The 17,957-nt window shown below is 38.1% G+C and overlaps 1 protein-coding gene across 5 annotated transcripts in view; it reads left to right on the top strand.

Moving 5' to 3' along the window:
* Positions 1-17,957, top strand: part of TEX10 (testis expressed 10) — a 59,645-nt gene that overhangs the window by 27,221 nt on the left and 14,467 nt on the right. For all 5 annotated transcript variants that reach the window (XM_037382268.1, XM_037382269.1, XM_037382267.1 and 2 more), the window contains 2 exons: positions 14,386-14,474; positions 15,690-15,823. In XM_037382268.1, the coding sequence (XP_037238165.1) occupies positions 14,386-14,474; positions 15,690-15,823 (223 nt within the window). The remainder of the gene's footprint in view (positions 1-14,385; positions 14,475-15,689; positions 15,824-17,957) is intronic.

Here is a 17,957-nt window from a genome sequence, read left to right as displayed (position 1 = left end):
AGAGGGTGAGTTTGCCTACAAAGTCAGGGAGAGAGACCACTGTTCCGCCAAAGTGAGTGTTAGGCTTGCAGGGTTTTTACAAGGGTCTTTCACTTTGCTGCTTCTGGAAAAAATATACTTGCTCTTTTTCTATTGCTCAGTATTGTTGAACCTTGGATAAATAAGCAGGAATTAAACTTCTATGAATTGTGCTTAAAGTGATTTTTTTTTTCTTAATGCTTTTTAGATCTTAAACGTTGTTTAGTTAAAATATGACACGACATAATGTACTGTCAAATGCAGACCTATTTGAATTACTGTATAACACATGAATAAGGTGACTAATGTGAAGTGATGGCGATGAAATTTATAATAGCCTGTATATAATGCATGACCACTATAAAAATGAAGTTGTGTCTGGTTTTGGGAAGGTGGACCTCAAATTTTGTTTTAAAAAAATTAGAAGTTCTCTACCATATATTGGAAAATCAGTGGCAAACCACATCATATTCAAAGACAGTCATGGTAAGAACTAGAATCAGTAATAAGCATTTAGATGCTTATTCTGTTGTTAGATCTTATTGGATTTTCAGTATGGTAGACTTCTATAGTAGTAATATAACTTTTCTAAAGATTATCAGCAGGTGGGCTGCGGGCATTTGATTCTTTAAGCAGAAGGTGCAAGAGGCAGTCAGAGGGTGGTGTTCTTAGCAAAAGTAGGTTATATCCTGTCAACAGAGGAGGAGGAGGAGCAACTTCTCACTTTTTGGAGTGCAAAAAAGATATATTGATTTTAACTTATGGCACTTGAAACATGTTTTACACTAAGTTGGATTCAAAGATTGTGGTTTATCTACCCAGGAAGTCAATCTGAAATAACTAGATGAAAAAAACCCAAGTACTGATGTAGTTATACTAGCGCAGTTTCTTGTATTGATAAGCCCTAACAGTCCTCCTTTCTGGAAGATTGCAAATTCTGATGAAACTTGGAAAAGAGATACTACTTTTGATTGAGTGTTGTTTTTCTTTGATAAGGCTGTTCCCACTTCATTGCAAGGATGCTGTTAAAAACAGGAGCTTGATCAATTTTATTTAGAAAAACATCTGAAAACAATGCAAGTCGTTGGAAAGAATAAAATGAGTCTTACAGACAAAGTGAATGCAACAGCATTGAAAATACATTATCACCTATATAGCCAATTTGAAACTTGTACAAGTTCTAAAGGGCTTATTGATGACACCTTTTTTTAGCTGTAGCTCAGCTTCTTGATACATAGGTGAGGTTTATTTTGTGAGACACTACTTTTTTTTTTCTTATTGTCACAACTGTAGACTTTTTTTTTATCCTAAAGACTTCATCCTAGGATGCCTTAAAGAATTAGAACTAAGATCATGTCAGAAATTTTAGCAGCTGCTGAGGAGGGTGTACAAAAAAAAAAGTTGCTTTGGTGACTTCAGCATGCAAACATTGGGGATAAGTAACAATATTAACTTCTCAAGAACAGAAATGTCTGATGTATCTTTTCCCTTGGAAAAGAGGTACAGTTAAGGAAGTAGTAGGTTTTCTAGATGTGAACCTTAGCTGGGTTTTACAAGCTTCATAATCTGGCATTGCACATAGGATACATGAACAAATTTTCTGTCCTTTACCAGAAAAGCCAAGCTGGATTGTGTCCAGTTTTGTGGCTTGCTTTTCTGTAACGATACAGACAAACTGGACTCAGTTTAAATGAGAGCAGACAGAGACCAATAGTCTGTAAATTGTGATACTGGGGAACTGACAAATTGGCATTGTTAGGCAAATCAGGCTGGGAAGGAGGGGGAGCCCTGTGTGTGAAAGGCTGTTGAAAAGGAACAGGAGAACACGACTTTAGCAGGATTAGAAATACAGACCTTACACGCAGAAAAATTGTTTGGTTTGAGTGGTAGCAAAATTTTCTAAAAGCAGAGAGATGGCAATGTGCTGTGTAGGAAGGGGGTGTAAATGTACTTCACTGGAGATACTTAAAATCGGGTCGGACAAAAGGTTATCGTGGATGGCAGAGGGTAAAGCTATGAAGGAAGTAGAGGGACTAGGTAACTTCTGGTAACCATTTACTGCTTTTGGGATGCATGGAGTTTAACATGCAAGTTTTTTAAATGAACAGTGCTATAAAAAAAATGTATGTAATTTCACAGTTCCGTGCCACAATCTGGTTCATGGGATGCTTTCTGTAGGATTAGGATAGCTTTGCATACGGAAAGTGATACAAATCAGTCCTTTGGGAGACATCATTTATGAGTAAAACCAGTGTTGTCAGTAGATGGCACTGTTTTTCTTCCAGTAGATTCATGTTCTGTTGGGGGGGGGGGGGGGGGCGTTTTTATAAATTTTTCTTCTGTGCCACCTGCTTATCTGTCATTCTTTAAATAGATTGCATTCAGGAGCATCAGGGGCTCACTGCTGTGTTTGGTAATTGTTATTAATTTCTTCAAAAGCCTTTATTTCTGCGTTATTAATGACTAGCAGAGCATCTATGTTTTTACATGCATCTGAGAATGCACATATATGCCTATATATATTTGCCAGGGAGAAGCTGCATTAAGGTGGATTTGGTGGGAGTACATATGGATGATAATAAGACTGTCAGTTATTCCAGGAATAATCATTATAAACTCAAGGAACTCATATCTTTTTGTGTATGTGTGTAAACTGTAAAAGTAGATATAATGTGTCCAGATGTCTTAAACCACAGCCCTGTGATGCTACCAGGAGGTAACATTAAATTATAATTAGTGTGTTAACTTTTAGGATTTTTTGTTGATTAGAAATGGATTTTGAAGATGTTCAATCGCTTCTACTTCTTGTTTTTGCGATGGTGAAATGAATAGCCAGGTGGTCTGTAGGAGACCATTAAGACAGCCACGGTGGGCTCTGTGGGCCAAGAATGAAGATAATGTTGACGCTATTTCCACATATAATGGGAAGGTTTCTGAGTTTGGGAGGGTGATTATCTGTACTGCTAAATTATTAGGATGGTTTCTGTCATGTTTTTGGTCTGTTTTCACTAAAGCTTCAGCAGTTAGCACAGGCCAAGGACAGTTCTGAAAACAAAGCTGCAGTGCAGCCGCCCCATTTTGGGTGCTCGTATGAGCATGGACAGATTTATGCTAATTGATCTCTGTGCCAACAGACAGACTTTGCTGCTGTTTGGGTCACTGGAAAAGCTACAGCTGGTGAGTTTCAGGTGAAACTGAGGGACAGGTGTTGTCTTGCTTTAATTTCCCTGCTGTTCTTCTCCAGTGCCTACTGTGTTGGACCTGAGATGTAAGTAACTTGAATAAATCCAGGCAGGTAGGGTTCTGAGACCAGGGTTTTGGTGTATAAATCTGTCTCCCCACTTTTGTTCATACATAAACAGGTGAGGAAAGATGTGGAGCAACATGAGTGAGCAATCTGTGACTTCAGACTGAGAGAAATGAGAAGTAGCAGCTTCTCTGAAGGAGATGACTTCTCTGAGTCGTCCTCTGATGAGCTTAAATTTACAGAGACGTGGAGGGGTTTGGGAAGTATTTTAGGAAGTCTGCGTTGAACCTACTGGATGAATTTTTCTGTGGTCTTTAGGTGGTAGTACTTCGGTGTATTGAGACAAACCATTCACCTTGATGCAACATGTTATGTTTCTCAAAGAATTAACTTCAGTATTGATTTTTTCATGCATGATTTATTGGAATAACTGGTAAATAATCAAATAGTAGTTCTCTGCTAATTAAATGTTAAGGGTTTATAGTGTTGTGTGGGAATATGTGACATTTGGCATGAGTGGACCTTTTGGTTTGAAATTCCAGTCTTAGCTTCGTCTCAACAGTGGAGTTCTGTTGAACATAATAAGCATATGCTTATTTTTTTGGTACTTTTTGGAAGACTGGCTTTGAGGCAAATCTTCTTGTCAGGTATGGAAACTTATTAAATGTTGTAAACTTACCTTCCTGTATACAGTAGATTGTTTTGTTTGTTTGACAAAAGGGAAGCCTGCTGTTTACCGTACAGCTTTTGGTATGTAAGAATTGCAGAGGAGCGCCATTTTTCACCATTGATTAGGCTCAGTGGTTTTGGTTGCTACTTCTTAGTGACTTTGTGGTGATTGAATGGCATATATTCTTGCAAACACATATCTCTTTTTCTTTGCTTTTGTATAAGGCAGGATACTTAAGATGATTAATGTATAATCTCAGTACTTACTGTGATATATGTTCTGTGAAATATGGATTAAGAAATGCAGATTATGAGATTGTGATCAAATATATAAACCAGGAAGTTAGAATGCTGACTTTACAGGAAAAGTTCTGTCTCCTCTTAATATGTCTTGAGGTACAAATAAGGAAAACCTATTCAGTGTAATTACATAAATGCAATTTATTTGTGTGCCTTGTTTATACATAATAGTTATTATATTTTGGTAGAATTTTTTATCCGTTGGAACAGTGAGTCTGGAAATCATTTCACTGTAATTAAGAATTGGACAGATAATGTTTCACTACCTAGATAAAAAACAATGGGACTTAATTTATGGCATTTGTCTCTTGAAGTAGTGTCCATAAATGAGATCTCAAGTGGCTTCAAATGGCCATTTCTTATTCTTGTAGGGTTCTTTCCCTGCTGGGGACAGAGTTGTTGTTTCTGTTGCTGTAGAAAAGGAGAAGGGTGAGGACCATATAAATAAAAGCTGAGTGCACTCTTGTAGTGAGGCATAAATCATGTGGGAGTTCCCAGTCCTCACAGGTTTGAGATAACTCTGGGAGTAACTTGCATTTTGCTTGTTGTAACTGTAAATGGACTCTTTCCTTCAGAGGTAGTACCTTTAAAGTATTCTGTTGCTTTCCAGACAATAGTGAGGTAGCTCAGCTGGCATCTCATCAAGCAGCCAGGCATGCTTGTTCGTTCCTGTAATCATCCAGAATCTGGTGTTTAGAAAAAAACTAGGATGGACATTTTAACATCTGTTTGTATAAGGTGTAAAATACTGTGTCTCCAAATACATTACCCAGAGATGTTTTAGGGTCATAATAGAGTTTAAAGTTTTCTATAGATACTTCCTTTTTAAGTATTACTCTTACTTCATTTAGTCATCCTATTTATGTGATCTGCAACCTTTGACAGTATAGCTTTAGGAGGCACAGTGAGAATGCAAAATGCAGGTAATGAAGAGCCTATATACTACTTCATTAAAGACGTACTGAATGCGTTATTGTAGACAGGAAAAATATTATGTTCCCAAGAAGTATTTGCAAGCTGGAGGGAACTTGGAACCTATTGTAACCCATTATTGTGAATAACAACATTGGTAGAGCAAATGAATACAGTAATTCTCATATAAATTAATTATAGAAAAGATCTTAATGTCTTTTTTGTTAAAAAAAGGAAGATATAAATAAAACTAAAATTTGACCAAAATAAGCTAAGTTGTTTTTGTTTTTAAAACAACAAAGAAAACCACCAGCCAGACACTTTCAGGTCATTACAGGTGGTACAATGGAAAGTCAACTCAATACACCTTGGAGAGTAAGTCAAAAAGCATACATGTATAGGAGAGTGTAGTAATTATATGAATGGGTTACTAAGAAAAGATGTAAGAATAGTAGGGTTTGTGTTCACTGTGAAGTGCTTTTTCTGGCTATATTTTCACACACCCCCAATTAAGAAACAAAAAAGGAGGAGGAAAGTATTAAAAAGGTAACAAAAATGCATAAGCACTGTTGAATATAAAATAAAAAGAAGAATGTGCTTTCAGAATGCTGACATTTCCCTGACTGGTGCCAGTGAAGATGAAGGGTAATAGAATGATCTGTTTCCCTTGCTGCAAGATCAGAAAGGAACCATAGTTCTTGAGAATCGGATCCTGGGATGGGTTACAGTGCATTCCTTCATCCACATCTGCCCAGCAAATTTCCTTTTCCTTGCTCCTGTTACGCAAAGGTCTAGGACCTGGGAGAGGGAGAAGGCTAAGCCTGTGTTTAAGGACACAGCCATCTAAATTTGTCCCCAGGTGGTTGCTGGTAGTTTGATATTCCTAACCAAGGGGAAAAGAATTATATTGCTGCGCTTAAAATTGTACCAGTCAGTAAGTGCTGTTTGCTCATTAGTGAATGTTTCTTCCGATTTGTGCTCTCATTTATAATGTGTAAGCAGTTCTTTTCTTCAGACAACCTTTGTAAGCATGGAGCAAATAAGTAGCTGACAGGCTTACTTCTAACAATGCATAGTTCAAATTGTTGTTTTCTTAAAATAGGGTTCATATTTTTCCCCAAATCCCTTGTAATTCCTTGCAGATGTTTGTTGTATTTTGCCACGTCTTCAAATGGAAACACTTGATCCTACAAAAGGAGTAATGAAAGTTAAAACAAAAAACTCACGCTAACAAACCATTGCCTACGTGGTAACCTGTTAGAGGAAAAGGAAGATAAAAACCCTTCACTTGCTCTCAGAGTTTATGTTCAGGACCTGTGCTACCTGGAGCTAGGTTGGTGTGAATGATGAGATGGGTACAGGGTTTGAGAGGTGTTCAAAGATTCGGGTTTTATTTATTTATCAATTTTAAAATTATTTCTACATCAGTCTGTGACAGTCTTGGTTTCCTGTCTCTTCAAGAACTGGTATGAAAACTAAGTGCTGATCCTTGTTGACAATGTAATGCAAAATTGATTTGATTAAGTTGATGCAGGAACCTGAGTTGATGCTTTATTGCAGTTACATTTCAATTTGACAGAAATTATTTTTGATTAAAGCTAAACAGGAATAAACTATGCCAAAGCTGAGATAAATACCGGCACAGGACTTTTTAGTGTTTTAAAAGAACATCTTTTACAGTAGTGCAAGTACATGCCTACACTGGGGGAAAATGTTTTATGGTTTTCTTCTGTAAAGGTACAACAATCCTTGTATGGTAGTTGCACGTGGTTTTGCTCCTTCCAGTGTATATTGTTTATACACACACAGCTCCTGAGAATGAGAACATGGGAGTGTTTCAGATGTATAGTAACATACTTGCCAAGCTCTCCAAAATAACAAATTCCATAATTGTTCTGTTAACTTCGTATTTGACAGATGTTTTTACATGTGAGCACTATTTAAAATGGTTGGTAGACAGCACTGCTACTAGTTACGCAGCTACGTGTCTGTAAAACATGAGATGTTCAGAGCAGTCCTGTGAGGAGGCGGGCTAGAAGACATACCTGCACAGTGTTGTCCTGCCATTGTTTTATGTAGCACAGCAGTTCTGGGCTCAAACAGTGACCCCTGAGCGGTGTGCTGAAGAATTTGAATGGAGTACTCTTAGCTCCAGAGTCCTGTGGAAGTCTTGTGCTCCTGAGGATACTGATCAGTAGCTGAACAGTTTTGTCTTCATAGATTAACTCTCTGGGCTGATATGAGATACGCTGTGTTCAGAGCTCATAGATGGCACAGGTCATAAAAACAGGAAGCCAAAAGAAAGAGGAACCCTTTTCTTCACCTCTTCCTGTGGATCAGTAAAGGATTTTTCTCAATACAGCGCCTGGTGGATCACAGTGGTATTCAGATTCAGTGATAACCAGATCCACAAGTGATAATAGGTATTGTCCTACGCATCTGTGGTCCTGTGTATCCACAGGATACTGTGATCCGCACAATCTGGATTGTGTGGGAAGTCTTGGCCTTGTTTCGTGCAGTGTAAACAACTTCTTTATGATCCTTGGATGCAGTGTGATTATTCCGGCTATTGTGGAAGAATCACTTTTCTCTGCTGCTCGTATTTCCAGGGTCTTAACTGAACTCCTGGATGGGCAAAAAGAACTACTCGTTTGTATCCTGATGAGCTGCAGAACAACAGAATGTACGTCTGGAAGGTGGTGGTGTGTCATCTTCAGGCTGTAGGTGGATGAACTGACTCAGTAGCTTTGGCAAGAAAAAAAGAGTAGACTTGATTATCTGCATGCTACTATACTAAGTGCTTTAGTACACTAAATAACGTTGTAATAATATTGGTGGGCTTTGTCATTTCTCTTTCTGGATTGTTCCTGAATAGGCTGTAGAGCCCAGTGCTAGCACTGATCTCGTGAACCTCCAGTGATGTCTGTCTTCCACTGTATGAGCTGATCAGTTAGTTCTACCCACCATTTCCTACCTTTACACCAATTATCTCTTGACCTAAGGACCTTCATTCCTACACTCTGGCTGCTTAGTTTCCTGGAGTTCTTTGTCCTAAGTATTATCGGCTCTTCCATGTTCATGTGCACCTACCCCTTAATATGTATGGCAAAAATGCGCTTTTTTTCAGAAACCATTCTGTCTTTTTTCCAAGCATGACATATGTATTCATGTCTCAGCTAATTTTATCTACCATAGTGTGTGTTAATTTGCTTAGTGCAGGCGTTAAAGTTACAGACCTCAGTTACGTGGAACTTATTTTTAAAAACCAAACTAAACAAATGCAAACACATCACCATATTTGCCACTCCACAACGTGTAGGTGTTGGGTAACTTCTCAGATGGCAGGTTGCTCACAGCTGCCAGTAGTTCAGTTCATCCTTGCCTTCCCTTGCAGCTCCTTTGCATTGTAAATGCCATCTCATCCTGGTAATACCCTTCTGTTTTCTCGGGCTCCGTAACATGTTGTGCAGCTGCTTGAAGTTACAACAGGTCTTACTGAAGAGTTGTTCTGGGATGGAAAGCAGCACGGTTTGATGATCACAGATGGGCAGAATTCCTCTGGTTCCTGTCCTAGAACCTTATCTTTCCTGAGCGCTGCTCTCATGCACTGGTTGTCTGCTGGGTGTACAGGATCTTGGGAAGTTTTCTGCTCCTGGTGTGTTTGAAGGACAGTTTATTATCAGTGTCTCAGTGGTTAAAGCACTTTCTGAGGATACAGAAAATCTGGGTTTGCTGACTTCATCTGAAGGGGAGGTTAATTTCCGATTTCCTAACACAGTGACTTAGTCATTGAACAATTTTGAGGAGGTGTACTTAATTTAATAATATATAAATAAATGGTATTGATTTTATTAAATTTCCACTGAGTTGAGGCCTGGAGTGCAGTTAGGTTCTTTTTGGGAAATGATTGAATCAGCTGGTGGCTGTGCCTATGAATATTTACGTGTTCTGTATGGAACAGAAGTATCAGTGGAAGAAATGGAGGGGAAGCTCTGTTTAGAATGGTGTTATAACCTAGAATTAAAGAAACAATTGTGGGAGGCCTTGCTTTAAATCTGTGATGAATGGTTGATAAAATGAATTTAAAATGGGATCACCTACCATAGTCTAAGTTAAGTTAGGTTTCTGATGATATTCTCTTGCAAATGTTGAAATAATTCTGTAAAGCTTCAGGAACACCCTGTGCTAGAATGTTTTCTGTTATGGTGCTGGAAGCACTTCCCTGGCTGGTGAGAGAATTGGATTTTAGTTTCCTGAACAGAAAACCCAGACCCTTGATCTTACATTTCTTGAGTTCTGTAACCCTCATATTTAAGAACAAAAGGATGATGGTATCAGTGCCTCAGGGGAACTGTGAATCTTGCGTTTGCTTTTTGTTGTTTTACTTTAAAAATACTAGAAGACTGAACTCAGGGGGTTTTGAGATTCATTACGCTTTTTTTTTTTTTTCAGTTTTATTGCTCAACAACAACAAGGTAATCAAAAACCCAATCCAAATTCTAAGCAAAAATTGCAGTGCTTTGATAGGTGTGTTGCTGTCTGAGTTTGAGCGGTGTGTTTTACAGGAGGACAAGTGAAAGGACAATTTCTAAAATGGCTACAGTAAGGTTTGCCAGGGTTGTTCTACCACACACCTCTAAATTACTCAAAGACTCCTTATGACTACCTAAGTCAAAACCAATGCTTTAAACCTGAACCAGAAATCAGTTGGTAGCTAGTTTAGGTCAGGAAGCACAAAGTTAATAGTCTGTAGTTGAGAACTAACCACTTGTGCACAAACAGCAATTGTTTGTTTTGCAACTGTGTGATACAGCCCAACCTGAAAGTAACAACAGTGTGAACAGAAGTAGTGAGGTCTGTCTGGAGTTAAAAGAAAAGTTAGCAGGAAGTGATGAAAGGAATGCATTGCATAGCTGCTGTGACTGGAAAATATTTGCTATGCTAATGGCAAGAGAAGCAGTGATTTTTAAGTTAATTATATTCAGCTTTTCTTTTAATGCCATTTCATATACAGAGCAGGTTACCTAAAGGTGGAATTCTAAACCTCAGTAGAGAGGTTCTCATGGAGAGCAGGTAACCTTATGGAAATTACAACACGTATTCATCATAGTTAATGTAGGTTTGGACTACCTGACTGGAGGGGTCTCACATATATGCAATTTGAGAACAGGTTCCCATTGTCAGTAAAAATTTGTTCTATAAAAGGGAGGTTAGAATATGCTTATTACTACTCTTCCACCTATAAATTGGATTTTTAAAATTTTAGTTAAATGTCTAACATGTAGTTACAGGCATCTTGAAAACTTATTTTAAAAGTGCACATTGTTCTTTATAATCCGCGGTAGTTTTAATACATTAAATCAAGATTTTTGAAATGGTTTGTAATGTAGTATAGCAACATCTGTTCTAGAATTATTTCTTTAAAATTCTGTTTTCCTTATCTTATTTCTATTTCCTTTAACACGAACCTCAAAATTAAGCAGCTTTAGCTACATTGTAGACATTTGTGTTCTAAGATAATTGAGGCATCAACAACTGGTTAGACTTGTATTTAAACAAACCTGTGTGCTGCAGTGCTGTTCTGCTTGTATTTGTAATATTGCAAAGACATTGGTCCTTGTCTTAATTTGTTGTGACGTATATGTTGTCTAGTCTTTGATTACATGATCTCATGTTATTTTCCCATCCTGTGTTCTGTATCGAGTGCATCGTGCTCATTAGAGGAGTGTTTACTTAATGTTTTGCTTTGTCCCTGTTGTTTCAGTAAAAGACACCATGTCTTGTCTACTGTATTATGTCCCACTTGGAAAACAAAGTGATTCCCCCCACCCATGGAATTCTGTGTTGTGCTTAAGTATTTTCACAACTGTAGGATGTGAGGAGGGATACTTTTTCCAACCTACAGATGAGGAACTTAGACAAGGAAAAGGTGTAGACAGAAGTGCATAGAACTGACTTCGGGAATTCAGCATGAAACATTTGGGCACTGATTTTTCAGAATATTTAGCAATTTCTCTCTTGAAAGGAAAGGACTGACTTAGTTTCACTGTAAGTGCAAGTGGACCTGTGGAGGTTGGATGGGTCTATGTGCTGCTCAGTAAGACACATGATGCTGTATCACTCCGCAGCTGTTACTGCCCTTTTATTTTAGTCTTTTACTCGCTGTTGAACTTTTGCGGGGCTAGTGATAACTAGCAGAAAGAAGGGTTGAGGGAAACCTCCGCTATGAATGTGCGGTTTTTTTCTATTCTAAAAGTAAATTAATACCTCATCTGATGATACTTGGGAGAAATGTTTCCACTGACTTCCTGTCCTCTTAGTTTTAAAAAGTATTTATCTAGCATTTCACAGAACCTCTGCAATACAAATAGGGGTGAATCCAGTATAATACTTAGGTATTATATTAAAACAGGTTTTAGAACCTGTTTCTTTACCTCAATTTGTGAGCTAATCCTTTCTTATACTATTTTTAACCATCTCATGCCTCATACACTGTGCACATTACAGATGATGCAATAAATAAGGCAGGAACCGGTCAGGCTGTGTTATTCTTCATTGCATAGTCCTGATCAATCCATTCATCCATGATTTGAACAAGGCATAGATTTTTTTAGAGAAAGCGTGGCATACAATATTACCATACTCTTAAGGCACATCCACAAAGAAGCCAAGCTGAAGACTGTAAGCAACTTTCTCTGTCACTTTCTAAACTGAATGCTAGCTTATTTTTAACCTTAATGCTCTTTTAACATTAAGCCTTTTTTTAAAAAGTAAACTGCAGCTGGAGGTGGGGATCTCGGTTGTGTGCCCGTGTGTCGGTGTAGGTCTGCTTGTAGATGAGTCTTAAAACCATTTAATAGCTCTGTCAAGGGTTTGTGTCTTACACTGCTTCCATGTTCCCAGGGTGGAACAGCAGCTCTTCTCTCCGCTTCCTCTTACATCTAGTCAGTGGCACTTAGCCTGGCATGCTGGTAGGATGCTTAAAACGTTTGTCCCGTTTTGTGTGTGTACGGATAGTCGAATGTGGGTAGAAAAAAAATCCTGCTGCAGTATTTGAAAGATTTCCAGATGTTTAGCAGTAAGTTTCAGAATCATTTTTTCTTGTCCAGGGATCTCCTGAACCTATTGCAGTTTGTGTGTTTGGCAGCCAGCAGTAAATCTGAGTTTTTGTTTAGTCTCTTCGGGGTTCATGTAAAATTATTGCATCCACTGGTCCCATTATGAAGAATTTGACACATCTGCTAACTGTTGCATGGAAAAATAGTTTTACATTTTATTATTTTAAACCAGATTCCGATAGCTTTGTCATGCAAGCCCCCTACTCCTTAAATTCAGATTTATCAAAGTTCTTCCCATAATTTCTGTCTTCCTGCCCAAGATTTTTTTTATTTTCACATTTTGATGATTCCTGTTGCAGCTTGTCATCTGATATATCTCTTCCAACCTCATGCTTTCCCACCGTTTTGGCCAGTGATTGCATCATAATTTGAATTTCTGTCTCCGTTAAGTCCTAAATTTTCCTGAGTCTCTCTTCATGTTCCCCAGTGCTTATTTTGGTGTAATGAGTGGCCTCACGTCTGACTCATGATCCCTCTGCATTGGATTCAGGCAGCTTCTTCCCCTATGCTGAGCAGGACGCAAGCTGCATTGTCTCTCCTGGTTTATAGATGTAATTCTGGTGTGAATATGCACCTTGTTTAGGGAAATAATCAGCAAGACGTGTTGCAACCTCAGTTGACTACGTGTGTGAATCTCTGTGATGCTCTAGTGAATTGGACTGAGACCTCCTTGCAAGGAGAGAAGAAATTCTCCCTTCTCCTGGGAGAAGGCTACTAGCCACGGCCAAGGGGTTTGTCTTTGGAGAGCTCAGTGGTGTCAGCCAAGTGTCAGCCTTACCAATGAGAGGGATGGAGAAACCACAGGCTGAGGATAGGAAGCAGCGAGCCAGGCCTCAGAGGAGGACTGAAGGCCTGGGAACTAGAAGGGACCATGCCAAAGCGCCAACACCTCAGGGTCACTACGTGGCCTCAAGTATGCCTGGAAATAAGGTTCTGTCATTAAGGATACAAAGTGAAGTAGGAGCTTTATTTAATAAAGCCTTTCTTTGTTCTCTCTTGCCTACCTGTGGGTTTTTTTCTTATTTTTTTCTCCTATAGCTGTCCTATGTGGTAGCCTGATTAAATCCTGAATTTTTTTCTTTATAGAAATTCTGGTGTTCGGGTGTTTTTTTCCCCTTTGTTTTTGAGTAGCACCAGCCCCGTGCATATTCTAGCGGTCGTTTTTGCGGACGCTGAATGGAAAATTGCATTCAGAAGCTCTGAAAACTTGCAAGATGCTAAGAGCAGAAAGTGCAGTCTGTTACAGCAAAGATCCATAGTCCACAGTGCAAGTGCCAAGAGCAGCATCGAAGTAAACGTATGCAAAATGTGTATTCAAAGTGATGTAGGGCTGAGCTTATAGCCTTTTGAGGAAAGCGTGCGTGAGATGTACTTGTTCCCAGCCCCTGGCTTTCTCCTGGTTCTGCAGTGATTCATGGGCAAGACACTACCCTTAGCTGGTCAGTGGTGTCTGTTTGCTCTGACTTTCCACAAGCACATACGGCTTCTAATTTGAGAAACAAAAGTAGGCTGGTGCTCTACTTCCTTCAGATCGCCCCTAAAAAGGGAAGCATCAGGCAGCTTTGATAACAGGTTTGCTCCTGCCTTTGCATACTGCTCTTTTTGTGTTCTAAATCTCTAAGCAAGTTTTAATTTAGTTCTGTGTTTAATAGCTTTAGCTACTCTAAAATAGACGCTGAGACTGCTTTTAAATTGGGATCTATCATTCATGTAAAGAGCTGTATTCAAAGTAGTTGATGTAATGAAAAATGCAGCCCAGCTTTGTAATATAATGACTTTTACCAAATAAAGGGAATAAAACTAATCTAATTTATTGTATGTTGGCTGTCGTCACTATATTAAAGGTTATACCGGTATTTATGAAAAGTTGTTATCTTGGTCATTTAATCAACTTAACAACCTAGGCCTGTGTAGGGGTACAAAGCTCAATATTACCTGCCTTGTAAAGAGCAAGTTCTGGTTTTGAAGCTATTTAAAGTGCTATTCTAACAGGAGCAGTTAGAAACAGGAATGCTAAAATTAACAATTTAATCATGCTAATTGACTGTACATTGTGCAGGTAGGTTGTGAATTTTTACTTGCATGGTTTTTAATAAACTATCTGCTATTGGTTTTGTGTAGATCATCCTTTGCAGGCTGGAAGTGCCAAGTGCAGGATAATTCAGTGAATGATGTGGACTATTTCAGCTTCTTGTTTTCAACCCTTATAGGTAATCCATGTGCATGTCATAATTCAGAATTAACAAGATGAAATCTGGTTTGATAGTCAATTACTGGATTTAATTTAGAATAAATGGTGTAGTAAGTACTTCCTGAAAGTAATTCTAATCTTGTTACATGTTTTTGATAGAAGGTACCCTTTTTTTTTTCCTCTTGATCTGGTTTTTGACACCCTGTTTTTATAACTTTGCCATTTGGGCTGGAATATTTGCATACTGTTTTCTTCATGCTAGCCACTTTCTTTGAAAAGTATGGGGAAAACCTAAATTCAGCATATGACATGAACAAGATTATTTTTTTTTCTAGATTTAAGTAAATGCCTTTTATTGGCTCATAACAATACAAATGAGTGCCTCTGGGATTTCCTGTGGACGTGCTTACACTATTAAAAACATTCCATCAAAATAAAATAAAGTATGTTGAAGTGAGCTGCCCAAGGTCAGCATGTGAGCAGAATTCCTTCTGCTACTATATTCTTACTCAGATACCTAAATAATTGTATTGTGTGGTGATGCAACTTTGGGAAATTACAGTGGTTAAAATGGCATAGTATTACGAAGAAATATCTTCTACTAAGTTGTGCTGTGGTAAAAAGAAAGTGTCCTTTCTTCATCATCTCAGTCTGCCATAATATTAAACTATCTTGTTTTCAAAAATTACCTCTTTTTGATGAAAAAGTGAAGAGAGCTGTACCGATAACCCAGAAAACAAAAGCAAAACCGAAGTGACTGTTTTGGTACAGTAGTCCCATTATACTAAACCAACTAATACTTGGCTAGAAATAATTAGCCAAAAGATTTTTTTTTTTATTATCATTATTATTTTTAAAACCCTGAGGTTATATTAGAAGGTTTCTGAGTTATTTTAAACACACAGTGAACTGTCTTGCATTATACCTGCTTTCTAGAAAAATTTTTTAAAGATACATATGTTGATAATGGCAGCATAACATTGGCCTTTTACTGTTTTTATACCACTTTATAACTTAAATGGGTATGCCCTTGATTTTTCAAATATTTTTGTTTTCTTTCAGAAGTCAGAATTTGTATTTTGATACACTTAATTTAAAATACCAAGCAAGAGCTTTTAACAAAAAAATGTTACGCAGACATAATCTAAAAGACAGTGTTTGTCAATAATGCTGTTGAAGTAGAACAGTGCTTGGCTTGTTTTGTGATGCTGTTGTACTGCTTCTTTTTCTCTAGGGTTTTCAAGAGAGGAGTTGACTAGTCTCCAGGGCATTAGAGGAAAACCACACATTAGCCAGACACAGCTTTCACCTGTCCGTCTTTACCTAACTGATCTGGACCAGTTTTTACACCACTGGGCTGTGACAGAGGTAATACATCAACACTAATTCTAAATGACAGCATACAAACTCCGAGTGCTTTCCATCCCTTTTCCGCAGATGCCTAAATCTTGTTGTGAGATGAGTTGAAAAAAGAATGAAAAATGTAATAGCTGTCAAACAGCCAATGTTTTTCTACAGTCATCAGATAATATTTTGAAGGAAGCTGTTTTAAAACTTGAATGTTCAGACATGTAGTATGCAAAACAATACTTGTGGAAAAAACGGGTAGAAGCCTTGGTGGAAAATTCTTACAGTAACAAGATTAAGACCAGCAATGTTTTTTAGCTTTCAAAAATAAATTAATTGTAGAAATACTAATTATGAAGCATTTTCTTTGAGAGTAAAATCCACTGTTACCTAAAAAACACTTGCATTGCATGAGATTTTAATTTGGAAGTAGTACTAAATTGGCATTGGTGAATATTTAGAATAACTTCTGATGCTTATTTAATCAAAATTTACTGTGATCAAACTTTGTTTGGTACTTTGTTTGTAATCAAACTTGACTGTGAACTCAGTTCCAGCTTGTAAGATCGTAAGAGCTGAAAACTTAATTTTATTGTTGGTTCTAAAGAGATCTGAGGCAACAGATTCTGTTCAGAACAGGTGCGTTAGTCTTCATTCTGGCTCAACTCATTTTATTGCTTAGCTCACCAGAAACCACTTTAAGGTGTGACATCACGTTTTAATGACATGCCAATTTGACAGTATTTATGAAATCTCTGTCATGAATACAGAAAGAAGAGTGTAACAGAAGTTTTAGTTGTATGATTTCTTCTGGGATTTCGTGGCGATCTTTTTGGTTCAAGAAAGCAGTACAGTAGATTTTTCTCTAATTCATGAAGTTCAAGTGATAATCTGTTGAAACTAATGATAGTCTGAGGCGTATATTGAACGTGTGCCATCACGTATTGAAAAGTATTTCAAGTACAAGTTGTTGTTTGGTGCCGTGACTAACACACATCTAAAGATGTCCTGCCTTCAGTCAGCTGGCCTGTGGAACAACTAAACTTTTTCCAATTTGTTTTTTTGCCTCTTCTGAGCAGTAATGAAGCATTTCTCACCAATATCTTTCTCACTTTCAATACATTCTCCAGTACGGAAAGACTAGAATGCTTTCTGTCCCTGTCCCTGTCCCTGTCCCGTACAGAACTCTTCCTCAGAATGCACCAGAGGGATTACTTGTTTCTCAAAGAGTTAGCGTAGTCCCATACAGCATCTGAAAGATTTATTTATACTTCATCTGTTTCTGAAAATGCTGTCTCTTGTGTCGTCTTCCTCTTTCTGCGTCTCTTCCACAAATCTGTCAAAGTTGCTTGAGGAACTACACAGTAGGACTGTTGTCACTTAGGGACAGTGAAGTTGTTTGATTTGACAATAGCTTGTTTGTGCCTTCGGTTCCTGGTTGCAAGTTTGATTTACTTCTACCAGTGTTTTCAGTATTTCGGTGCCATCAAGGAAAGTCAGTATTTTCAGAACCTCGAGACGTGCTTTTGTTAAAAATACTTTTTCTTGGGAAAGATACAAGGTGCGCTCTCAGGTTCTCAGAAGTGGATGGCAATCATGAAGCAAAGAGCTGGATATCCTTGGTTAGTAATGAAAGAAGATCTGGACATCCTGTGGAGCATTGCACTACTTCCTCAGTTATGTGGCAGTTCTGGAAACTAAGTTATGAAAGGAAGAATAGGAACAAAAATCCCACACATCAGAAATCGCCGTGAAGAGTGATGAACAAAGACGGTGGAGCCTGACTCTTTTCAGTAGTACACAGTGACAGGACAAGAGGGCACAAATTAAAACATGCGAAGTTCCATCTAAACAGAAGAGAACTTTTTCACAGTGAGGGTGGTTAAACACTGGAATGATTAGCCTAGAGACATTTTGGTTCCCATCTACTCAAAACCAGGCTGGTGCAGTGCTGGGCGACTTGCTGTGGCTGACCCTGCTTGAGCAGGAGTATGGGACTAGAGGAACTCGAGGGGATCCCTTCCAGCTTCAGTGATTCTGTGATTCTTTGAAAATGTCTCCTCTTAAAAAACCAGAACTTTTGTTTCACCATCAATAAATCTTGTTATTATTAATTTTTATTTTAGACCATAATGAGATTCCCAGTATCAGGATA

The sequence above is a fragment of the Falco rusticolus genome, chromosome 3 (assembly GCF_015220075.1).
Source record: "Falco rusticolus isolate bFalRus1 chromosome 3, bFalRus1.pri, whole genome shotgun sequence".
In the NCBI taxonomy this organism is placed as follows: Eukaryota; Metazoa; Chordata; class Aves; order Falconiformes; family Falconidae; genus Falco; species Falco rusticolus.
This window is presented reverse-complemented; position numbering and strand designations above follow the sequence as displayed.